General features: G+C 30.6%; 4 protein-coding genes across 5 annotated transcripts; 1 reads left to right on the forward strand and 3 right to left on the reverse strand.

Annotated features, from left to right (window-relative positions):
• Positions 1-2,029: 2,029 nt before the first annotated feature.
• On the reverse strand, positions 2,030-5,330 carry LOC124830905 (chitinase-like protein 1). Its single transcript, XM_047304770.2, has 3 exons — positions 4,801-5,330; positions 3,755-3,914; positions 2,030-2,731 (listed from the first exon to the last, which is right to left on the reverse strand). Exons 1-3 carry the CDS (start codon positions 5,198-5,200, stop codon positions 2,317-2,319), a joined length of 975 nt encoding a protein of 324 aa, XP_047160726.1. The 5' UTR covers positions 5,201-5,330; the 3' UTR covers positions 2,030-2,316.
• Positions 5,331-7,162: 1,832 nt separating this feature from the next.
• Positions 7,163-8,620, reverse strand: LOC124830909 (CRIB domain-containing protein RIC4-like). 2 transcript variants are annotated; one of them, XM_047304774.2, is made up of 3 exons: positions 8,318-8,620; positions 8,069-8,206; positions 7,163-7,598 (listed from the first exon to the last, which is right to left on the reverse strand). In XM_047304774.2, the coding sequence occupies exons 1-3, from the start codon at positions 8,436-8,438 to the stop codon at positions 7,348-7,350; spliced, it is 510 nt and encodes a 169-aa protein (XP_047160730.2). In that variant the 5' UTR covers positions 8,439-8,620; the 3' UTR covers positions 7,163-7,347. The 2 variants fall into 2 exon arrangements, with proteins under 2 accessions (XP_047160730.2, XP_047160731.2); XM_047304775.2 differs by having other exon boundaries at positions 8,069-8,203; positions 8,318-8,618.
• A 6,281-nt stretch (positions 8,621-14,901) lies between these two features.
• Positions 14,902-16,670, forward strand: LOC124830907 (putative xyloglucan galactosyltransferase GT15). The gene has a single exon (XM_047304773.2). The coding sequence runs from the start codon at positions 14,902-14,904 to the stop codon at positions 16,507-16,509; it is 1,608 nt and encodes a 535-aa protein (XP_047160729.2). The 3' UTR covers positions 16,510-16,670.
• A 352-nt stretch (positions 16,671-17,022) lies between these two features.
• On the reverse strand, positions 17,023-19,251 carry LOC148199263 (auxin-induced protein PCNT115-like). Its single transcript, XM_088113512.1, has 5 exons — positions 18,924-19,251; positions 18,331-18,534; positions 17,936-18,108; positions 17,716-17,818; positions 17,023-17,604 (listed from the first exon to the last, which is right to left on the reverse strand). The coding sequence occupies exons 1-5, from the start codon at positions 19,134-19,136 to the stop codon at positions 17,269-17,271; spliced, it is 1,029 nt and encodes a 342-aa protein (XP_087969638.1). The 5' UTR covers positions 19,137-19,251; the 3' UTR covers positions 17,023-17,268.
• Between the last annotated feature and the right edge of the window lie 7,597 nt (positions 19,252-26,848).

The raw sequence follows: 26,848 nt of genomic DNA on the forward strand, positions 1-26,848 counted from the left end.
TTCCAACCAAGTTCACTAGAAAAACCGAACGGTCAAGGACCGTTCAGTGACAAACGTACACTTTTATAGAGAAATTTCATACTAGAATTCTTTCTATCAATTCATCTCTCAACATCTATTATCATAAAGTCAAACATCCATATCATAGTAAATAATCATACTTCATATAGTCAACACATATCAACAATCATACTTCATATACATTCAGCCACTCAACAAACATGCATTCATTAGCAGCGAACGTAAAAACGAACATACAATTAAATTATATAAGCTTCCCTTACCTCTAATGTGACCAAACGTTCACAGAGACAGAGTACAGTTCCACCACTACAAGTTCTTCTACCCTCAACGCTCGACAATCCAAACTACACCAAGTGAAAACCCAACACTATCAGAACCACTCATTATGAGAAGGGTGATCAACACATGAAACCAGAACTTGGTTTGCATGTCTAGGAAAACACACGACTGAGTGAAGAGAAGAACTTACCAGCTCAGCTTCACAAAACGGAACGGTTTAACTGGAAGCTATTGACGCCGGAGGAGTAGTAACGGTGCCTGAATAGTGATCGGAGGAAGCAAAAGTGAAAATTTCTTAGAGAGAAGATGAAGGAGGTGTAGTGAGAAGGAGGAGAAAATGAAATTTTCAGAATCTGGGGAAGAATGGTGCATGCAGTGAGTGGCGTGGATTTCTGAAAATCAAGTTTTCCTTCCAACGTCAAAACAAGCGTCCGCTCATTTGCCAACACCTGTCTTCCACCAGCTGAGTGTCGAGCCCCCCTCTTGACACGTGAAATCCACTAAAGCGAATCCTGAGTGGATTTTTAATGGTTCTGACAATTTCTTTTATGTCATCGCATTTATCTATATTTCAAAAGTTATTTTTTAAAATTATTTACCAGAATAATAATAAAATCTTAAGTATCATCACCCCCTCTGCATAAGTATAATACGCTTTTGTTATATATAAATACCCAACAATATAACGTGAAGTTGTAAAGGGCATTTTCTCGAATTTATAAAATACCAACTTTGGGAGTTTAGACAACAATGAGTGCGAATGACCAAGTCCTTATATTTGGACTTTTTCCGTTTTGCACCCCTTCAATATCTGGGCACTTCTATCCATTTTCAAAATTGGCCCACAAATAACATCCACAGACGAATGTAATACTGACCCGTGCTTGCTATATTAGATTTTATAAACACAAGACAACTGTCTGAAAAAAAAAGAATGTTTGAATATTTAGATTGAAAAATATTCACGGATACAAAAAAATATCAACATTTAATATAGACCTAGACAGAATACAAATGATAAATTTATAGGTTAGATTGATAAGAGAGATATATAGATAAAATGAAGGTGTATGTTTATCATTACTTATTTAAATTAAAATATAGTTGTTTAAAAAGAAAGAATTTAAATTGTACTTTTGCCTCTTATTTTCAAATTCATTTTAGCCTTTTTATTTTATAAATTAAGTCAATTTAGTTCTTGAAATGGAGATAATTGAGAACACAATTTTTAGTATTTTTTCAATTGGTTCAAAATGTGAACCTTATTCCTTGAATGAATTCACTTCTATAAAAGCTATGAAACTCAATTAATGTTTAAAAGAAAATCATGAATATAACCAAGTTAACGCGAAAAGTAAGTCCCACAAAATTAATCTTTAGATATTTTATTGATAAAAGTTCAATAAAGTTCTTTAATTAAAAAAGAAAAACCTTAAAACCAAGTCTCTCAACTTTAAAAATGCAATAATATACCAATTTACTTGTAAATTGTCGTATACTTTGACCATAAATTACATTAGACATGAGTTAAAACTGTTAATAACCATATAATTACACTTTTAAAAAACTAAGAACCATATAAAATAAAATAAATGAATGATAAAACTTAAAGAGTAATTAAATTACACAGTCGTCTGATAACGGATGCGCAACAGTTCTATTTACTTGTCATTTTATATAGCTGGCATAAATAACTTATATGGTTAGTCATTAATGAAGACCAAGATGAGTTCCAAGAAATGAAGATATTCAAATTTACATTGCAACCAAGAAATGTATATGTAATAATGATAACGACAAAATGCCCTCACAACGTACATATATACCAGATACAAATTTTTCACGACGTATGGTATTACAATATGACTTAACTACTAAACAATGACGAAGAAAAGCTAAATGAATCCGCACACTGCCATACAAAGTTCAAAATTATTGCATACCAATAATTTAAAGAACCCTTATTAACTTACACTTTCAAAGGGATTGGCACAACAGTATAATAAATGTAATCTAAGTTGATGAGGCAGCTTTGGAAGATGGATTGAAAGGAACCTGCTCAGCGCATGTAAGGTATTCATGGGGTCCAGCCTGTTCTCTACCAACTCCAAGAAGATCAAGATAGTACATGTAATGGGAAACGATATTGTTCATCGTATCCACATCACCTTGACCACAAACACCATCCCCATAGAGAATGTTCATTGTAGTGCCAAAACCAGGAACGCGATTCTCCATAGTGTCATTCTTGGTAGGCTTCCAGTTGCCAACGAAGGCATCATGAGCAGAGGGCTGATACTTCCTTATTGGTGTCATCCATCTCCATATTGCAGCCTGGAAAGCAAGGGTTGCATTCTGCTCTATGTATTCTGGATGGCTTAGAAGATCCACCTTCAAAGCTTCTCCAACAGCACCGTAGTTGTAGTTCCTGAATTGATCATGTCATTAAGTATAACCTCCACATTCAACAAGCACAGCGATGGTGATAAAACCTAATGAATCTTTTTCTTATTGAGTATTTGTATTTTTCAACTTTCAAATAAAAATGCTCCAATAAAATATAACCAGAACTGCCTTCATAAAATACAAGTAGCCTTAGATGCTACTTAATTTGATAAGATGGCCAAATATCTACCTATTCAGACCAAACAGAACTGGTATATCAGAACAATAAAAGGTAAGGAATCAGGCTTAAGATTTTATTGGTGTCACAGAAAAATCTGCACATGCATATAACTGTTCATAATTTTCATTGATATCACTGATAATTTAAAAATTCATCTGCACAAACCCAGAAATACAGCTCTGTGTCTCCCAATTACTGATAAATTACCGTTTTTTCTTTCTATTCACTCTTATCCTACTTTATCTCTTGTTGCAATAGGTTCTTTCTTATTACTATAATCTTCAAACTTGGTAACGTAATGTCCATTTAACTTCTATCTTTACTTTGTTATGATTTGAAGGAACTATAATTGTCTTAACCTTATAGTAGTTCTCTGTCCACGAAATGTGTCATTTAGATTGCTAAAACAATTAGTTTCGTTGCTAAAGTGAGTGTGATGATCATGATCATTGATGTACTTTGGATGAATTAATCGGTGATAGCACCAGAACCTAACTGCTATCCATGAACTACATTTTTTTCAGACAAGAGAGGAAGCTATGAATTAACAAATAAATTTGCGGTGTGTGTTAACCCTTCAACAAGTGTGATGGATTTGATAAAGATTGGTCAAGGATATTGCAGAAACCTTTTAACAACACTGGTTACATTTGAGACGAATGGCAATTTTCATGAATGAGAAAGAAACTAAGCCTAGCTTAGGTACCTTTTGTTATCTCTTATGGATTAAAAAGCTATTTAGCCAACAAAGAAAAAAACACCGGGAATTCCAAACCAGGAAGATATGCTTCAATTATCTGTACAGCTAAACAAACATACACATACCAGAAAATGGGAATAGCACCACGTCCATAGTACTCAGCACCGGGAGTACAGGGGTATGTGAGTTTGAAATACTCATCGCAGTATGACTGCATAGGACTCATTTCATGATTGTAACAAAGACCCCAAGCCAAAGGTCCTCCAGTAGCCACTCCATAACCACCTGGTACAAGTATTACAAGACCAATCAACACCACACAGTTGTCCAATTAAAACACAACTAAATCAATCACCTTACTACGTGCAACTCTCGCCAAACATCTCTCTACCTTAAAATGCGATTCGACACATCAGACACCATATGTCAATCAAAAACCAAATCATCTAAAGACAATATGTGCCAAACCAACTAAAGATCCAATTCCCTTCCCCGCATTCAACTTTCCACAGATTCACACTTTCAACAAATATAACCGCCGGACAGAGACAACGCATGTTTTAATTCAATAAACCAGACTCAAATATGATAACTGAGTGAATGCATGAAAAAATTGACAGCCCCGACTCAGTTCCAAACAAATCAAGGTTACAGCATAGTGATAAAATCACACACAATAAGAAACTACAATCATTCAAAGTTTCAAACACCACCGACAAACATCACACAATCTCAAAATTGCTTGCTCGACCTAATTATGTCTATCCCACACTCGCACATTCAACAAGTCAACCGTCAAAGAAAAATCAGACAGAGACAAGATCAGATCACTCTATTCATTTCGACAAATCAAACTTAAAAAACACGTTCAAAATCAGAGATGCCCAATCGTCATCCAACACTTACAAATGCGAAGACTGCGAGAGTGCGTGAAAAATTGACTGCACTGTCTCAGTTCCAGACAAATCAAGCTTTACAGCATGGCAATCAAACCAGACCACGCAGCAACAAATTAAAATCATCCAAAGTCTCAACTCAAGCACAACAACACACACAGATCTCACAATCTCAAAACTGCAAGCTCCAACTTAAACAAAAAATTTCACACTCCAAACCAAACACACACAATCCATAAATAAAATTCACAAAATGTGGACGGTAGAGAACTCACAAGAGGTCTTGCTGCCGACATGTCCGAGGAACGCGGCAATCTCCATCATCTGCATGGTCTTGTTGCCGGTGGTGCCGAAACCTTCCGGTTCGAAGAGAGAGGCGGCGGCGATGAAGGAGTGGTAGTCCCAGAATCCGACAGCGTGCGCCACCGGAGAGTTCCGCTTGGAGAACAGATTCTCGAACTGGTAGGTCTGGAAATAGTCGGTTATAGTGAGATTACAACAGTAAATTGACCACCCCTTGCATTCCCACCCTTTGTCGCAGTACTTCTTCCCGTGCTTGTACTTCACCAGCGTCTTCACGTTTGAGTCCTGCTGCGCCTCCACACGCGCCGCCACCACCGCGAGTACCACCACCAACGCGATTGCCGCAACAGCGTTTCGCTTCGCCCTCTCCATTTCTCTCTCTCTCTCTCTCTCTTGACGTACAGAGAAGAGGGAGAATCGACCAAATAATAATAACACTACGAGTTTTTCTGGTAGAAGGTCCTTCTCCTATGGCGTTATGCGTGCTTACTCTGTGTGAGATTATAGATCGAACACTTTAGAGGAATCGACGGTGGATAATGCGTTGGTGGGACACAAAGTGTTCGATGTTTAAGTGATCACAGACTGGCTTTGAGGCAAAGAACCGCATTTCTCCACCGACACCCAAGCAGGACACGTGAAATGTCAATATTGCCCTTCGGTACAGCATTGCTTGGTCAGTTGGTACGTCTTTTTTTTAGTATCGTTCTCGCGGGTCTTTTCTAAGCATAAATTATAAACATTTTAAGTATCTTAATTTCAAGAATAATAAGATTGATTTTTAATAATAAAATTTCATTGTCGATTAAAACGATATTGATTATGAAATCGTTAACATAAATTCCGAATTTATGAGTGAAATAAACATAATTAAAAATAGCAAAAAGTAATTAATCATGTTTATGAAATATTAAAAAATAGATTACCATCTCAGCTTGTAACTCCATGCATACATACCTATTAAAAATAAGCAAAGATTAAAGAAAATTATAAGAAAGAATTCACGGCCAAGTATTTGCTATTAATTTATTTTATTAACTCGTTTTTGTGATGAGTTTTCCATTTACAAATTAATTTATACAGTTTGCTAATTTAAAATTGAAACTCCCTATAATTTGAAAATAGGTTTAAGTGTGAAAAAATAGAGTGAAGAGAGGTGTCGGTGATGATAAATGAACAAAGAGAAAGACATAACATAATTAACGACAACCGACACAAACTTAGCAACAAATTATCTTCTCATAATTATAATTAAGAGTACACTCCAAATTATAAAACTCTTATATAGAACATAAACTTAACTAGAATGAGAATGAGAAGAGCTTAACATTGTTTTCCATTTTTGATAAATTATTTCAAAAGAAAATTATTTGGATTTTACATGTTTAATCATTTATACTTTTTCTTCATTATTCTCTCTCTATATATAAGGTGTATAATGTTTTGAATTCTAAAACTATCACGATTTTATTTTCAAAAAATATTTAGAGAATAGAAAAAGAAAAAATATTTAAATTGTATCTGATTTAACTCGTGAGATTATTGGATGTAATATGAATAAATATTTCAGTTGAATGCATGAATTTAATTTCTCAAATATTAAATATACACTTGTGTGAAGAATGATTATAGCACTCATAATTATTATATTTTTAATTATTGTCATCATATCACTTATTTTATATAATTCTTCTATGTCTTTTTCAACCTCTTTCCTGATTATAAATTTTTGTGTATAACATATATTCTATTAAAATTTTTTTAGTATAACTTTTTTTGTATACTTAAAATTTTTTATTTGAATCTTATGAGGTTCTGTTAATTTTTCTTATCAACATTTGAAATTTTACCCGTTTTATTTATTTATTTTTCATTTACGTTTAAAATACGATCTGAATCCTTATGTTTCATTTCTTTGTGTCGCTTTATTTTTAATTGTTTATAACATTTAACTATTTGTACAAGAAATACTGAAATTATCATTGTTTATTTTCTTTATTTTTTGTACAACAATTTGAAATGGGAAACACTCTGAAAATAAGATCACGAATTGGTAATTAAAATAAGAAAACAGAAAATAAAAACACAAGCTAACAGATTTTAATGATTTGTACGAAGATAGCTGTGCCTGGTAAGAGGATGAGAAACTACGAAGATAGGAATGACAGAGAGAGAAGGTGGATTTTTTAATTTGAAATTTTATTTAAGTTAAAATTTTAACTTTTAATTTTTTATTTAAGTTATAGTTAATATAATACTTTAAAATAAAATAATGAAAGTGAATGAAACTTAATTAAATATATAAAGAAAATAAATGGAAAGAAAAAACTCAAATTAAAAATGGAAAGACTTCAATATTGAAGAAAAGAATGTAATGAAGCTTGGGCAATCTCAAGAACAGAACAAAACAAACCAGCATTCATGAATTTTCAATCTGTGCAGTTGTGTATAAACTCCTAGGTACATAGTCATCAATCATCACCATTAATCTACAATTAGAAAGGGTTCCCAGAACTGTTTTAACAGCATTTTTTTGAGGAATTAGCATCATCAATGAGAGAACATTGAGCTTGGGTAGCCATGGCCAATTCAAATTGCTTGAATGAAATTGGAGACAGAGACAACAATTCAGGTGCCTTCAGATTGTCCCAACCCCTTACATTATTTGTAATGCTTGACCCATCAATTCCAATATGTGTCACATGCTTCACATCTGTTGGAAACCCAATTTCCATCTCAGCTTCCATTTCCTCCTCCTTCTCTCTGTAAACTGCATTCAAGCCAATAAAATGTGAGCCTAAATTTCAAGTGAAAAAGTTAAATATCTAAAATTTATAAGCTCAGAGTAAAAATTAAGAAGTAGATTTTAAGTTTAACTTAAATCCACAAAATCAGCTTTGAAGGTTACAAGGTAAGGTTTGCATTCATTTATATACTCTAAATTAATTCTATCTCTAGTCGACGCAGGACTTTTAATACACTCCTTTATGCCAAAAAATCGTATTGTAAGATGAGATTTGTATCTATTTATATATTTTAAATTAATCTTATTTTTAGTCGACATGAGACTTTCAACACACCTTAATATTGGAAAATCGGCTTGTAAGATGAGGTTAACACAATTATATAATCTAAATTGATCTTATCTGTAATTTTGAAAATAATTGAGATTAAAATTTGACTTAGTTAAGACCAACAAAATTCATGAGAAACAGAATGATTAAGAGTTGTTGAACTCACAAAATAATTGAGGAAAATTCTTGATGGTCTTGATTATTCTGTATATGCCAGCAGCTACATTAGGCTTTGGTAGAGACAGAAATCCAGAAGGCTTGCCTCTCTTGATATTGGCTTTGACTATCGATCTATCATGTCCTTCTTGCACAACGAATATCTCAAATTACTCATAACACTCCAATCACTCAAGAGCAAGAAGAAAAAAAAAAATTAACAGAGAGACAGTAAGATTATTCAGAGAGAAGAAACTACTTGAAACAATAGTGGCTTTTGAATCTTCTTTTGATCCTTTGGGTACACCCAACTCCACACTTGAATGGGAAGCACAGCTGAAAGAGCAAGGAACAACTATTCTTTCCATACGTTTTCTCATCTCTCCGAAAACCTAAACTTTTATGTTTGTGTACCAACTTCTTATGCTGCAAAGCTTGGCCTAGATAGCTATCTATGAACAGGGTGGCTAGAATGTGGTTATATTTAGGTTGCTGTTTGTCTTTATGAGCAAGAAAGAATGATTTACGTGGGGAAAGAAATTATTTTGAATCCAAGTTTGGTACGAGGGAAAAAGATGTATAGAGTATATATAAATGATAATGGAGTGGGTGTGTTAGAGTAATAGAGTGGGTAGTTGGTTAAACTGTGCAACTCAACCTGCTTTAGGAATTTGTACCAAAATTGAAAATACTTTTAAGTTTGTCAGGCTAATAATAAGTGGGATTAGATTAGTACTGAGTTCTAAAACTAACTTTTGTTCTTCTACAAGCTCCCAAATAATTATCATAATCACCATATATATTCCAAAGTGGGCTCCTCCTAACTAGCATCACTTGTGTACTAAGGCATTCTTTTGCAGATTTTTCACATCTTTGCATCATCGTCAATCAACCCTTTGTTCCCTTCACTTTATTTCCTTTATAAGTGTCTCGTTTTGAAATCATTTGGTAACTTAATCAGACTCTATCATTCAGCTTACTTAACTTGTGTATATCAACATCGTAGAGTGAATCACAAGGGAGCTCTGCAAGTAATATTTAAGCACGTGCCCTCCCTTCTTTTTCGTTCTTGTTTCATGATTTTGTTCAACTAAACACACTTAATTAACCTTTTTTTGCTTCAAGTTTCATTAGTTGGGTGGTGTGGTCAAAGACAATTTTTCAGTAATGAGTTTGGGTTACTGGTTTTTTGTGGGATGGATGAAAACAAAATTTTCATGTGTGCATTGAAAGGTAAGATAAAATTACTTAAGAAAAAGTTACCATCCTCACAAGGCAGAAAGTACTGGAAGTATTTTCAAGTGCATGGTGTGAAGCAAGAGCCAAGTTTCCAATGGCATTAAGCATAATTTTCTCACCATATCACACTCATACTAATGTCACGTAGGATTTAGTATCAACTTAAAGCAAGGTTCCTATTATCAGTAACTGACAAGTGTTGTCAAATTGCTTGTGTTTTTAGTTTTTAAGAGTGTGTCTCTCATATTGAATGTGCTACATTTTGTTGGTTGTCTGTCTATCATTTTTCTACGTGTAAGAGTGTGTTTTCTTTTCATCCTTTTCTTTTTAATAACCTTGTGAGTTTTTTTTACTATTATGATATTTATAAATTACAAACTTTTATAATTTTTTTCATTTGCAATTCGATTTTTTATAACTTTAAAAATTAATTTAATTATTATAATAATTACTTTTTTTTAATTCTTGAGAGTAAAAATGTTATCTGATATACGGAAGACTTAAATCTAATAACCAATTGAGTTTAATATCATGAATAAAACACATTCATTCAAAATGCTCTCGAAAAAGTAAATTATTTAAAGTTAATAACTTTGATGTTTTGTATCAATGTATTATTCCATTACTTATGTATTAAATTCAAAATTTAAGGTACAACTTTTAGGCTTTATTCACTTGAATAGATTTGGGAGAGAGTGATTGAGGGGATTTGAAGGAAAATTTTTTTGTTGTTTATTTGAGTGAATTTGGAGGTAAATTAGAGTGGATTTGGAAGTAAATTTTTTTAATCTGTCACGTCAATCAAATCCTACACTAATTCTGACAAACTTTACTTCCAAATTCACTCTCACTTACCTCCAAATCCACTCCAATAAACAACAAAAAAGTTTACTTTCAAATCCTCTCAAATCCCCTCAATCACTCTCCCCCAAATCCATTCAAGTGAACAAGCCTTAATATTATACATGTTATTTGTTTGTTCAATAGATTTATCTTTTATTTTTGTAAAATGATTTTTAAGATGATATACAAAACAATTATAAGCTGGTAAACTTTTACTCAATCAAAAATTAATATGTTATTTGGTTATAAGTTGGTTAGTTCTTATCTGGTCACAAACCAACCAATTCTTATTCGACCACAATCCAATCAGTTTTTATTCGATCACAGACTGATTAGTCTTACTTTAGTGACATGTTATTTTTTAGTTTAGTATAATCTGAATCAAAAGTAAATGGATCACTAAATCAATTAACCCATATAATTATCTATGAACAGTGTAAATAATTTACATTGTTATAACATTAATTATTATCATATATTACATTAACTAAGCACCCAAACATTGAAGTATTTTTTATAAACATGTCAAACGTCCATCCATGGAGAAGCACTACAGAAAGACAGAAAGAAAATAAGTTGTCTGAAAAAATCAATAAAATTCATCTTTTTAGAGTATTTTGGTTCACTCACTAAATACAATAGCATTTTCAAGGTCATTTCTTCAATAATTAAGTTGCATGTAACGAGTAAAATATTTAGACAGTTAACTACAAATTGTGTTCTATTAATAAAAAAATTACAATTTCATATTAATATTTTTAAAAATATTGTTATAATGTTTAAATTAAAAACTTTGTAGAAATTATTTAAATATATTTACCTTTTAACTTGATGGTCTTCATTTAATTTTAACAAAATACTTTACAATTTTAACCCACCAACTCCGAATAAATAACTAGTAATGCATTTTAATAAATTCCAGTCATCAAAGAAAATCTTTACCCCTTGTTCCAAAGTTTCAAATATGAGAATTTCAACCCTCAAATGAATTATAATTAAGTACACTAGAAAATATACTTTTAAAAAAATATTTTAAAAAATAAATAAGGAAACTATTTGTTTTCTTTGATACCTAGCTAGTAAAAAATAAAACAAAATATTGTCAATAAAAAATTAAATAAAAAAAGTAATAAATTTTAACAAGATTTACTAAGAAAACTAATAATAATAATGGGCCACTAGAGTAAAGTCACATGTAAGATTACGAAAAGTTACAAGTATTCCACAAAATATCATATGATCGAATATTATATCATTATCATATACGCCAATTAAATAGTTTTTTATCAACAAAATAATATTTAAAAATCCTAAATAATGGCAATAATTACTAAGACGTTATTATATAAGAAATTTCAAATTATTTCATCCATAAAAATAAATAAAAATCTTCCTTTTGCTCTTGTTCAAACTGGATCATTATTCTAAATGTATTATTGGAATGCTAGGATTTATTTATATCTATTTGAAAAGTTTTATATATTTGTAGAAATGTGTACATAATGACAAATAAAAACAAAATCATTCTAGAGAACATATCTTAAATTGTATTAATTCTCACAACATAATTTTTTTTAAATGAGATATCTTATATGTAAAACAAACAATTTTTATAACTTGGAATCAACTCCTTAATAAAAATATTCAGATTATTTTTTGATATAATGCCAAAATTACATATTAATCTGCTTAATCATATTATGTTACCTATTAATTTAACATTAAATAGTTAATTAAAGTCAACAATTATTGATTTGATATCAAAACCTATGAGCTATATGTCAATAAAATTAAATAATTACATAGAAAATATTAATTTGATAATTAAACATATAAGACACATTTAAATGAGAAAATAAACCAGGACATTATATTCACACAGCTAAGATTGACTACAGTTGTCGGAAGTGTATGTGTGAAAGCTTCTCCATATAAGTAATATTCTGAGAGAAATTAGGAAATATATGCATACAATTATAAAAATTCTATCTGTTAAACAGCTATTTTTAGAATTGTTGATATAATACGTAAAATATACATACATATATATATACATATATATATATATATACATACATATATATATACATACATACATATATATATACATACATACATATCTATATATACATACATACATATCTATATATACATACATACATATCTATATATACATACATACATATCTATATATACATACATACATATATATATATACATACATACATATATATATACATACATACATATATATATACATACATATATATATATACATACATATATATATATATATATCAGTCAATTTCTATCTGGTTACAGACTAACCGGTTTCTATTCAGTCAAAAGTTGATCAGTCTTACTTTAATAAATTATTATTTTCTGATTTAATATAATCTGAATAAAAAATAAATGAGTGTTTATCTTTGTTTCTCTCTGCATTTATCCATGCACTCTCAATTTTTTTTTAAATTTCAAAACTTTTTCGTACATTTAAAAAAATCATACACTCCACTTTTTTTTCTTCAAGAGATTTCGAAATTTGTTAAATTTTTTTTTAAAGCTTCAAAAAATTTCAAAATTTATTAAAAAAAAGTTATTTTTGAAATATAGAAATTCAGAAAAAATTTAATAAAATATAGGATAAAACACTCAGTATATGGGTTAAGGTTACCGACCCATATAATTATCTTATAAATAGCATTAATAATTTATATTTATTATTATAACATTAATTATTATCTAACATAGTTGAATATTAAAATATCTTTTATAAACACGTTATGGAGATAGAAAAAATAGAAAGAAAACTAATTGATAAAGACAAAGTCAATAAAATTCATCTTCTTAAAGTATTTTGACTCTCTTCCTATATACAATACCAAATTTGTTTTCGTCATTTTAATGTGGTCATTTCTTCAATAATTAAGTTGCATGTAAAAGTATTTAAACAAAGTTAATTACGAATTATGTTTTATTAATAAACAAAAATTACAATTTCATATTAATATTTAAAAAATATTGTTATAATGTTTAAATTCAAAACTTTGTAGAAATTATTTAAATATATTTACCTTTTAACTTTATGTACTTCATTTAATTTTAAGAAAATACTTTACAATTTTAACCTACCAACTCCGGATAAAGAACTAGAAATACATTTTAATAAATTCCAGTCATCAAAGAAAATCTTCACCCCTTGTTCCAAAGTTTCAAATATGAGAACTTCACCCCTCAAATGAATTATATTAAGTAACTAGAAAATATACTTTCAAAAAAATATTTACTAAAATAAATAAGGAAATTATATTTTTCTTTAATACCTAGACAAAAATAAAATAAAATATTGTCTATAAAAATTTAACTAAAAGAAAGTAATGAATTTTAACAAGATTTACGACAGAATAATAATAGTAGTAATGGGACCTAAACTGGAGTAAAGTCAAAGTAAGATTACGAAACAAGTTGTTCCACAAAATATCATGTGATAGAATATTATATCATTATCATGCCAATTAAATAAGTTTTTTGTCGAAAAATTAATATTTAAAATATCCTAAATAATGGAAATAATTACTAAGACGTTAAGAAATTTCAAATGATTTCATCCATACAAATAATAATAAAAAAATCTTCCTTTTATTCGTGCTTAAACTCGATCATTATTCTAAGTGTATTATTGGAATGCTAAGATTTATTTAAATCTTTTTGAAAAGTTTTATATTTTTAGAATATCCAAGAAAGATAATATACAAAGCAAGGGATTAGAAAAGATAAAACAGAAATATGTACATAATGACAAATAAAACAAAAGCATTATAGAGAACATATATGTCTTAAATTGTATTAATTCTCATAACATTTTTTTAAATGACATATCTTATATCTAAAACAAACAATTTTTTTAATTTGGAATCAACTTTTTAATAAAAATGTTCGATTATTTTTTGATATAGTGCCAAAATTACATATTAATTTGCTTAATCATATTACGTTACCTTTAATTTAACATTAATTAGTTAATCAAGGTAAACAGTTATTGATTTGATATCAAAATGTGTAAGGTATATGTCAATAAAATTAAATAATTACCTAAAAGGTACAAAATATTAATTTGACAATTAAACATATATAAGACATATTTGAATGAGAAAATAGTAAACCAGGACTTTATATTCACACAGCTAAGATTGACTACAGTAGTCGGAAGTGTGTTTGTGAAAGCTTCTCCATAAGTAATATTCTGAGATAAATTAGGAAATTTATTATATGCATACAATTAAAAATTCTATCTGTTATATAACTATTTATATATATATATATATATATATATATATATACACACATGTATGTATGTATATATATGCATATATATATATATATATATATATATATATTGGTATCAGTATTTCACACCATTAACACAAATAATGCACATCATCTTTTGCTGTTTGATTACAGTATAAAGGGTTGATGATGATGGTGTACTTCAGTGACTCTGCACATCATTTTTTGTCATCAATGCATGAATGACAAGTTTATGGTTTTTGATCTGTTGAATGATTTTATTCCTTTAATTACTTTCCATTGTTAGTCAGTTCTTCCTTTAACGCAGAAAAGGAAAATTAATATTCATTAATGATTTTTCAGGCCAATAGTTACTTTCCTTCCTTTCTTTCCTTCTTTTCTTTCCATATTAGCATTCATTCCTACATAAACTTTGTATTTCATAATCCCTCAGAAAAAATGTTCTTTTACTGAATGTCAAAAGGCCAAGCACAGAACATGGACAAGCCTCCCTTGAAGAAGTTCTTTGATAGCCTACGGTTTGTGTTTTTAATATCCTTTATGTTTTGTTTCTCATTGCTTCTCTTGGATTACTATGTGGCTGTCAGTGATCATGGAATAGAGTTTATACTTTTCCACATTAATGGTACCAACCATGCTCAGAGGCACACCATGCCCGAACCTTCAAATTCTTCTTCCATTTTTAATGAAACTGCCCATTGTCCTGAGAAAAAAATCCATGCAAATCAAAATGATGTATCAGCAATTCCTGCAGCACAAGGTGAAGTTCATAAGAGAAACAATATTGGAGTTGCTGCAGATCCTCCCTCAAGAAATTTGGATTCTTGTTCAGGCAAATATATCTATGTTCATGATCTTGCTAGGAGGTTCAATGAGGATTTACTGAAGGGTTGTCATTCTCTCATGAGGTGGTTTGATATGTGCCCTTACATGACCAACTTAGGCCTTGGACCTAAGGTTATTGAGAAACCAAAGGAGAAGGTTCTGCTGAAGGAAAACTGGTATGCAACTAACCAATTTTCACTTGAAGTTATTTTTCATAACACAATGAAGAACTACAAGTGCTTAACCAAGGATTCTTCTCTGGCTTCTGCTATATATGTGCCCTATTATGCTGGCCTTGATGTTGGTCAGTACCTTTGGGGTGGATTCAATGTTTCAACAAGAGATGCTTCACCAAAAGAACTAGTGAAATGGCTGGCACAACAACCAGAATGGAAAAGAATGTGGGGTAGGGATCATTTCATAGTTGGAGGGAGAATTAGTTGGGACTTCAGGAGAGTAACAGATACCAATGATGATTGGGGCACCAAGCTAATGCTTTTGCCAGAAGCAAAAAACATGTCAATTTTGCTGATTGAATCTGCTGGTTCAAAGGAAAATGAGTTTCCTATCCCATATCCAACTTACTTTCATCCCACTAAGGAGAGAGAGATTTTTCAGTGGCAGAAGAAAATGAGAAATGTGAAAAGGCCTTACTTGTTTTCTTTTGCAGGTGCTCCAAGGCCTGATTCTAATTCATTATCATCTTCCATCAGAAATGAGATAATCAAACAATGCCAATCTTCTAGGAGTTGCAGATTTCTAAATTGTCATGATAGTCATCATCATAACCATTGCAATGATCCTGTGCAAGTGACAAAGGTGTTTCAAAGCTCAGTTTTCTGTATCCAGCCTCCAGGGGATTCATTCACTAGGAGATCAACTTTTGACTCAATTCTAGCTGGTTGCATTCCTGTTTTCTTTGATCCAAACTCAGCTTATAACCAATATTTGTGGCATTTACCCAAAAATGGTTCTAGCTACTCTGTATATATACCAGTAACAGATGTCACGCAGAAGAGGGTAATGATCAATGAGACATTGTCTAGAGTTCCAAAAAGTGAAGTGTTGGCTATGAAAAAGGAGATTATAAGGCTTATTCCAAGAATAATATATCGTTATCCAAGTTCTAGATTAGAGACCGTTGAAGATGCATTTGATATAGCAGTTAAGGGAATTCTTGGTAGAATAGAAGCAATAAAAAGGGACATTATAAAAGTCAATGATTCCAGTTCCTAGTGCGTGGGAAGAAGGTGTTCCAGGCAGAAGATGTTGCTGTTTAGCCTCATTTTTGTTTCACTTTGATTTTTAGAATAGATACATCCTCTTTGTACAATATTTCACAGCTATTCATTCATTTTTAATGCAAAGGTTCGATCTTAACTCTAATAATATGGTCATGTTCTGTGTATGTGTGTGTATTCATTTAAAAAGGTGTTTGATTACATTTTATCATTTCTAGAAATATTTGTTAAATTTTAGTGATTCATTTTACAACAAACTCAACTTCTTTTCCGCAATTTTATATTATCTTGTAATATGTGGAATGATAAATCTGGTTGTATAACAAGACATGAATGATCAAAACTAAAAATCAGTCATTGTTCATATAATCACTTGTTAAATTCATATGCATTTCTTATAATAAAAATTGTTCTCATTTATTATGTTTCTTTATATAAATATATAAGAAATTTCGTCCTCCACATTTGGTATGAAATAATTCTAGATTCTAGAATCAATTGCTAAGAATTTCAGAGCGCAAAGCCATAATCATTTATCTGTCTGAACTCATTTCCACTGAACTCAATTATAAGTGTACACAACTGAAGCAACATGGAATCATCTGACAGAGTTCAAACCACCTGAAAAGACACCAGCTGCTGCTAGAAACTAGAAGAGTTCAAAACAGATAAATTTATTTAAGCAGCAAATGCACATGGTACTACTAGCAGAGTCATACAATGGTACAAGCATTAAGCAATGCACTTGATTTGATCATGCAGCTTTCCAAGAAGAAAGTTGTGGAGTATTAGCAGTCTTCCATGTATTAGCCCCATCCATGTATCTACCACCCTTGATATCTTCAGCAGCAAAGGACTCAAGTTCTGCTATTTCTTCTGGTGTTAGTTTGACAGACAAAGCGCCAAGGTTATCATTAAAGTTCTCAATTTTGGTTGTTCCAGGTATTGGGCACACGTCGTTTCCTTGGTGATGAACCCATGCCAGTGCAAGTTGAGATGTAGTACATCCCTTTTTTGTAGCCAGTTCCTTAACCTTCTCAAATATAATATTATTGTGCTCTACATTTCCAGGTTTGAATCTGGGCAGAAACTGCAATAGAATTAAATACACATAGAAGATTATATTCAGGTATCAGTGATGAAATTTACAAGTATTTGACATGGATTTCAGAACTTCTGTAATAGCATGATTTTCACAAACCTTCCGGGAATCATCCGGTGCCAAATTCTCAAGCAGCTTTGATCCTGATGACAAGAACCCTCGCCCAAGAGGACTATATGCAACAATTCCAATGCCAAGTTCCCTGATAAGTGAAAATTGAGTCATAAAGTTATTATACCTCACATGATAGCAGTTTTATTGAACCTCAGAAAGAGAACTGTTTGATAATAAAACATAATGTTTGTATGTTAAATCACACCTGCAAGTTGGAACTATTTCTTCCTCAACATCTCTTGACCATAGCGACCACTCCAACTGCACTGCTGTTATCGGATGAACTGCATGTGCTCTTCTGATTGTTGAGGCTGAGGCCTCAGACAGACCAATATATTTTATCTTTCCCTCCTCAACAAGTTTTTTGAGCTCCCCAACCTTACAATGCAAAAGCAAGGCAAAAACTTGAAGTCATCATAGGTTATCCTTTTTCATATGTGAGCAAATGGTCATATCTCATGTCAAACACAAATTTCATGATGTCAAAATACACAGGAGTGATCAATGAGTTTAAAATTTCCTACAAGCATATTATCAGTGTAGCCAAATATGTCACCAAAGAAAAGTCAAACAGAGGAAAGCACAGAGAAAGGGTGAAACCGTGACTTCAATAGGCACACGAGTATCAACACGATGTTGGTAATAGAGATCAATGCAATCGATCTCAAGTCTCTTCAAGCTGTCCTCACAAGCAGCCCTCACATATTCTGGATCACCTCGTATCTCCCTTTTCCCTTCAGGTGTGACTTTGATTGCAAACTTGGTAGCCAATTCAACCTTATCTCTCCACCCTCCCTTCAGAGCCTGCAACAAACAAACACGTATGCACACATCGTTTTATCATATCGTAGCAACAATAAGAAAGAAAAACTGTAACCACTGCTCTCGGAGGAACCAAAAGCAACAAAAGGAATATCAGGAAGTGTAATAATAAACTCTTTCAGTGCTTTCCGATGCTACTTTGATATCAGAAGCTGACTGAGCTCACATATGTTCAAAAGTTAGAGGACTAATTAATTCATGAAAAGAACATAAACCAGAACAAAGTTGACCCAATAAAAAACAGTTTCTTTTTTTCCTAAAAGACTCAATCTTTCCTCTTTAAAGCACTGGTTAGCTAGACCCAGAAGAAACATATGCATGATCAAGTGAAAGCACGAGAAATATGATATCAAACAGCACAAAGAATCAACCTTTCCTAACAGGACTTCGTTGGTGTAAGGACCGTAGATGTCAGCACTGTCGAGAAAAGTTACACCACTTTGAACAGCATGGTGAATAAGAGCAATCATATCAGGTTCTGGCTTAGCAGGACCGTAGTTCGAAGACATTCCCATGCACCCCAATCCCTGCACAGACACCTCCAACCCTTGAGAACCCAACTTCATTCTACCCACTCTCGCCATGATGCTCTCAGTGATTCTTCTTCCTCTACCAAAACACTATAATTCCACTGTGTCTGCTTGCCTTCACGAACTTGGGTTGGTTTTAAGTATGGCGGAATCCTTTAAATGATCAATCCAGAAGATTAAATTATTCTACGGATCCTACGAAAGGTTGTGCTTCACGCACTTGTCTCCTCCATTGTCCTTCTCGTAGGACTGAGTAATGTGTGGTCCAGGACATTTCCAACTTACACCAGAAGGAAAAAGTTTTTTAACAAATTCATTTTTTACCAACTTTTTTACAATAACACGTGCTTAGTAATATGTTTCAAATATACAAATCAATAAAATAAAATAATGATATATAATTAATTGTTAAAATATCAGTCGTGTTTCAAATATTGAAACCTTAATTATTAATTTGATTTTTACGATGAAGTCTTTTGTTTTGCTTCATATTTTTTTTACTTAATTTAATCTTTATATTCTTTTTAAATGTTGTTCTTATTATTAAATTAACATTATTAACATCTTTTTAGAAGTTTTAAATGTTTGCAGTCAATCTTTTTTCTCTTTGAATTACGTTCTACTTAAAATATACACACCTTAAAAATTAGAGTAATTCTAAAATAGAAAGATGATTCAAATTTGATAGTAACAAACTTAAATATACTTCGGATATATTGTGATAAAAATGTGTTAGTACTTTTTCTAATATTTGAGATGAGAAAAAACGTATAGAAATTGTTTTGGTAAAGCTCATACACAAAAAAAAACACGTGACCTTTTGAAACAATGAACAAGTCAAAAGGATTTATAACTCAATAATTTTGTCATTTTAAAAATTGTTGAAAGTAGAGTCCGGACAAAATGTTATTATTAGACATTGATGTTATATATATGTTGTGATGCTAATGGAATAGAATAATAAAAAGAGCAAATAAAGTAACTTTTTATGAAAGCATAATGTGTGCTTGATGTTACACAGAGTGATTTTGTGTTCATGCACTCTTCACACATAAGAAAAGTATCGTGTATTAGAGTGATTTTGGAACAGAATTACATGTCAATTTTTAATATAAAAAATTTAACTTATTTCTCAAATTTTTTAAATTCTCTCCTTTTATCAACTTATTAAAAACATTTACCACTTAATATATCTTTTATTTACTTTATTTATCAGATGGTGGACTTTATTTTCAATTTGTTTATTCCTACTCAGATTTTAAAGTTCTTTTATAAGTTTATTATAGGTTTATAGTCAATAAACAACTTTATTTTTAAATCTAATCTGCCTAATAAACATACATCTCAGCGTCACAGAGATTAATACATGTAGAGGCTGCATGGAATAAAACAAAATCAGCCCAAAATGTAATAAAAACAAGACTATTTCTTTCCGCACCTTCAAAATTCCAGTACTACCATATGACTAAATTCTTCTTGATAGAAAAAATAATAGAAATCCTAACATAAACCCCTTTCCTTCTCGTTACAAAAGCGCCACAGTTACACCTCCATTGTCATCAGTGCCAATGTGTTTCAGATTTTGAATGTAATAAGAACTTTCAAATTCTTAACATATTTTAGTTTAGTTATGAATTATACAATTTATAAAAGGTTCTTTCACTTTAAACCTCCAAAAATTTTATCCTACACCTCTAATTTTCAAAAATAATTTTACGGATTTTGTTTATTTATTTCGAAATCTAATAAAAACAAATGAAAAATTCATTATCAAATTTTGAAATTTAAATTTGATAAAAAAACATCTTTCATCAAATTTAAAAATTTGACAAGAAAATAAAAAATCCTTCATCCGAAATATGATAAAAAAAATATTCATTGAATTTCGAAATCTAATGAAATACAAAAAAGTGAAATGTAGAACTTTTTAAATTATAAAGGACAATTTTGGATTTTTAAAATTTTGAAAATGTAATGATTGAATATGCAAGTGAAACATTTCATAAAGATAATAATACTTTGACAACATTTTAACATCATCTATGTGTCATTATGTGATTTGTGTATGTTGGTGTTTATGATTATTATTATTAATTGTAAAATAATTTTGGATTAATCACATAATGACACGTAGATGATGTTAAAATGTTGTTAAAGTATCATTATGCATTCATAAAATGTTTTCAAACCAAAATGTTACCGGATTGTACAATCCATAAATATTAATGAAAGTGTGCCTTTCGCTAACTGAGGGGCATAAACTATATGTATGTGCAACAGCTTCTGTTAGGTGTTTTCAATAAGATTTTTTATATTTAAAAAAAAAATAGTCAGGTCATTTCAATTAGGCCATGGGGCTGGAGAAAGAAACAGCATAAAAACAAACAAACATGGAGGTGCAAAAAATAAAACCAAGGGATGAGGAGAGCATTGGTGGCCCAGCCCAAATGGATTTTTCCAGCCCATGAGGGAGCTGCACTATAATAAATGTTAAATGTTTTAGGAAATAATTTAACCTGGATTATGATGTACTAAGTAAATGTTAAATGTTTTAAGGCATGTAATGTGAAAAGTGTGAGGAATGAAGTCCCACATTGGTGGGAACTTGTAAAGGGATATGGCTTGGTGGCTATAAAAGAAACTTCTTGCCCCTTTATTACACATCTCATTTTCTCTTCTATTTTCTTATTTCTTGTATTTTCATAATTTTGAGTTCTTTTGTATAGAAAGAGAGAGGTTATGTAAATAGATTTGTATTCCGCTGCTATTGTCATTAGAATAATGTTGGTAAAATTCTGAGTATGCTATGTGGTTGCGGTTTAATCCGATCTTCCGCATCAGAAAAAAATTATTACTATCTTCCGCATCAGAAAAAAATTATTACTGGAAACGTTTGGTAGTGTCTGGTTAGGAAAAACTCGCTCTAAGCTTTTCCCACAGTCACAATTCAAGGTCACGAACATTACCTTGACCTTGACTTGCGAGTGTGGGAAAAGCTTGGAGACGATTATTCTGAAGAACATTACCTTGACTTCAGTCAGATGATAAAAAAGATAATTTTGACTGCTTTTCATAGATCAGAAATTGTTTCCTTTAGGAAAATAAATCTTCCATGTAACTTCATGTAACTTCTTTATGAATCTTTCTTTTAAGAAAAGAAATTCTTATGAAATATTTTCTTATTTTTTTAATGTAGGAAATATACACTTGAATTTTGTCAATCATATACTTAAAACTGAAAAATCATGTAGTAGACATTTTATTAATTTGACTATTAGTCTCTGTCCCAGATTTATTGAATGAAATGAAAATATAAAACTATTTGGAGAGGACAGATCATGTGGAGTTTGAAGACCTTCTTCGAGTTATTATTTTTAAGTTTGGTTTAATCAACACAATAATCAAAATAATTAATTAAATAAAGAAAAATAAGATACTATATTAAAAACAACCTTAATTATAATCTTAAGCATAATAACAAATTACAAACATATAAAATGGAATTAAAAAACACCCAAAAATTAAATATTTATCTCCTATTTTTTTAACTATAATAATAATGGTAACAGCGATAAAAAAATTTATTACAAATTATAAACTAATAAAAAATTCCTATCCAAACAAAACATTTTCCTAATGAAAAATTAGAGAAAAATTGGAGAACAATAAATTGCAACTTATTTTAATCCTCATAGATAAAACCAATTTATCGATAAGCCTAACCCAACATATATTTTTATCATTTTTGTCTTATTTTTCTCTTTTTCTCTTAAATTTTTTTGATTAGATTAGCAAGTAGAGTAACTCCTAAGTATAACAAAATATTGAAGTTGCTTAAAGGCTATACCTTCCCACGTCTGGCTATATAAAAAATATATTTATTATCAACCAACAAATTAATAATTTTATCAATTATATTAACAAATAAAAACTCAAGTATTTCTTAATAATATATACGTTATACCAATTCAATACATTATACATAGTCCAACCACTCAACCAATGATAATTATATTCATATTTATCTCTGAACACTCAAAAGCCTATATAATTACCATGAGTGCAATTTTAACTAATCTACATATTAAAATTTCTTGAAATAAGTGGTTTATTTCCTACCAAACGTTTCGTCAATTGAGAGAAAAAGAAAATCACGAAGGACATATCAGTAAATATAGAGTGTATCTTTAGCAGATAATGTGTTGTTGGATTCAGCTGCAATTTAAAAACTATAGAGTGTAATAATTAAATATAGAAGTTAATTAGGCTTAGGGAATTAACTCTGTCTGCCACGTAAAAGACGAAGTAACAAAAGGGCATATATGAGATTTTTGTGGGCACTTCAACAACACTAACTCACTGTTGCTATCATCATAGGAGTTGACAAACCCCAATTATTCAACACTTTTGAGAATCATGTACCACTCTTTCGTTTATCAGTGCCTCCCAATTTCAAAATGATCAAATAATAAGCATCATTCTGTCAGAATCTTGACCTTCTAACACTTTTTTAACCAATGAAAGAAAAAACTTGTCTCTAGCTATTTGCGTTTATCAATGTTCTTTGAGTTTTTTATTTTTTTATATGCCAAATACGAATCATCTAAAGTACCTACAATCGACCCAATTATACACAACAAAAGGCAACGACAATTTTGAGGAATCCCTTCACTACACATATAGTAATAAAAAAAATTAAGAACATGTTAAAATTGAAAATAATCAGAAATTAGATAACTCTTGATATAAACAAAAGTTTCATTTTCAATGGCACTGTTCTAGAGTGTTCATTGGTAAGATACAAACACCAATAATAAAATATGAAAAAGTTTCATTTTCAATGGCATTGTTCTACGAAGGAGAGTGTTTATTGGTAAGATACAAACACCAACAATAAAATATGAGTCTAACTACATAAAGAATTAACACCACTCCTACCTGAAATTTTAAGAAGTCTACCTCATTCCCACCAAATCAGTTCATACTGTTATATAAAGGAGAAAGTTAAGTGAAAAGATACATGAGTCCAACTACCTAAGAGATTAACACCACTTTCAACCTAAAATGTTAAAAAACTTAACTTATTCCACAAAATCAGTTTGATGAAGTTTGTACTAACTCATATACTATAAATTAACTTTATTTTTAATGAATCGACACATAAGACTTTCATCAAAAACAAACTCGAGAAGTTGACTCATTATATAATTCATTACCATTACCACCATTATGTGTGTTAACCCTCTTTACATCCCAATCTTTAAACAGGACATGCATAATCCACTTGTACTTATCTATATATCATCTGGTTTGTCTTGATTCTCTTCTGAAAACTCCAAAATGGTAATTTGCATTTAGCCTAATGTTTGGAACAGAGCAACTTACGATGAATAATTTGTTTTAAAATGTTATTATTCATATCCATTAACGGTCATGCATTGCATAGAATACGATTCTGCAATATATCTCTTTACTCAATCCCAAGAGCACGAGGTTGTCATCATCTCTTTCTTTTTTGTCCATACAGACACAACAAAACACATTACACAATCAATCAATGTCTCTTTACTCAATCCATATCCACATTGCCATCGCAGTTCGCAATGCAATCCATACTACCCATTGTCTTTTCCTTCCTTACTAATTATCACCACTAATATTTTTATCATCTTCACACCTTTTTACTTCTATATCATCAACTTAATATAATTAAATTAAAATTTATTTTTAAAATTTAAAGACAAAAATATACGAAAGTGTGAGAAATTTGTATCAAATTTCAATTTTATATCTAAAATTAAGAGTACAAACGTATTTGACTCATAAATTTAATAATTATGTCTTAACATGGTTAATCTTTTTAAACGGTAAAATAAATTTATTGACCCTACGTTATCAATATATTTAATTCTTAAAACTATACTGTATATTAATTTTTTATTGTATTTTTCTCAGGATTTATAGCGTTTCTCTTGGACCTACGTATTAAAATAAGAAAAATAACTGGCTTCTTAATGAGACATTAAATATTTATATAGATATTTTAATTGTTTTTGTTTGGAAGCACAGGCTACAGAAAGAAACCCTTTAATCTCATTTATTGCTTTATTCTTTCGCTCAGAATTTTATATTGATGTTAAACAATTTGGCAAGTGTACCAATTGTTATTGTAGTAATAAAATATGGTCCTCTGAGATTGAAATAGTTGAGTACTAGATTACTAATTCGTATAATTTTGAGCAACCAAAAATCAAGTAAAATAGTGAACATAAACAAATGACAAAAATTTAATTAAAAATTGAATTTTTGTACGCTTTCATATAAATTCTTAACCCTTTCCAATTGATGTGCAAATTATAATTATCTAATTGAGTTTATTAAGAGCTTGTTTACCCCTAATCCCTTATTTTAATTATCTAATTGAGTTTATAGCGTTTCTTTTGGACCTACGTATTAAAATAAGAAAAATAACTTGCTCGCTTCTTAATGAGATATTAAATATTTATATAGATATTTTAATTGTTTTTGTTTGGAAGCACAGGTACAGAAAGAAACCCTTTAATCTCATTTACTGCTTTATTCTTTGTGTACCAATTGTTATTGTAGTAATTAAAGAATTGAATTTTTGTACGCTTTCATATAAATTCTTAACCCTTCCCAATTGATGTGGAAATTATAATTATCTAATTGAGTTTATTAAGAGCTTGTTTACCCCTAATCCCAACATATTCATCAAATTCTAACCCCCAATCCCTTAGGCCAGTTATAAAATTTAATGAAGTTATGAAGAACAATTACCATCTCAATTGCAAACTAATTAGCTATGCCCAATTTCCCAATTGTAACAATTTCTAATCTGCTCTATTTACAATCGCAAGCAATCCCCAATTTCCCAATTGTGAAACTGCTCATAGAGAAAGACATTCAAAACATAAATAGAACACTAAGATAAATTAAAATTAACGAAACATCAACTGTAAAGTTCAGAAGTTATAATCAAAGTACTAAATCAATTCTCTAACAAAAGGAAATTAGTTCTGCATACTGGAAATAAAAATCACCAAAATCCCAAGGAGAAGAAGAAGAAATTTGCGTTCTGATCCTCTGCGTGTCTTCCTCCAAAGTCGTGGCATTATATTGGCCTCCTACGTGCGTTCACCCTCCAAATTAGTGGAATTGGTCCGTTACTTCTCTCAGTAACTGTCCCTTTTTGTTTTTCTGTTTTTTTCTTTAATTTTTAATTCACGTAATATCAGAAGTTGATTACTGCTCTGACCGTTTCCACAGTTCATGAAAAAATCCACAATCTGGGTGTGAACCTCTCTGACCTTAGTTAAATCCACAGGTTGTGGAAAAAACCGCAGCTCAGTTATGGAACGCTCTGGTTTTGAGTTTACATCTCCTCAAGCAAATCCACATGTTAGGTAAAAAGCCATAGTTCAGTTGTGACGCTCTCTGGTTTCACCTTTACATCTTAAGCACTTATTTTTCTTTATTTGTGATTTTAACCCTCACAAAACACCTATTAACAAGAAAAAACACAAAATCTAACTGTATGATGCGAAACAACTATAATACTTAATAAAATGATTCAATTAATATAATTATGCATGCAAATTGCCTAAACTAAACTACTAATGACTACATTTTATTTACCTATCAATTGATATATTAAGATGCAGGAGAAGAGGTAACCGTGTTTCTTTCGTGTCTTCGTTCTTCTTTCTGTTCCTACAACGAATGCACGGACACACTGCAATAATCTA

The sequence above is a fragment of the Vigna umbellata genome, chromosome 4, assembly GCF_029865625.1.
Source record: "Vigna umbellata cultivar VRB3 chromosome 4, Vumbellata_1.0, whole genome shotgun sequence".
NCBI lineage: Eukaryota > Viridiplantae > Streptophyta > Magnoliopsida > Fabales > Fabaceae > Vigna > Vigna umbellata.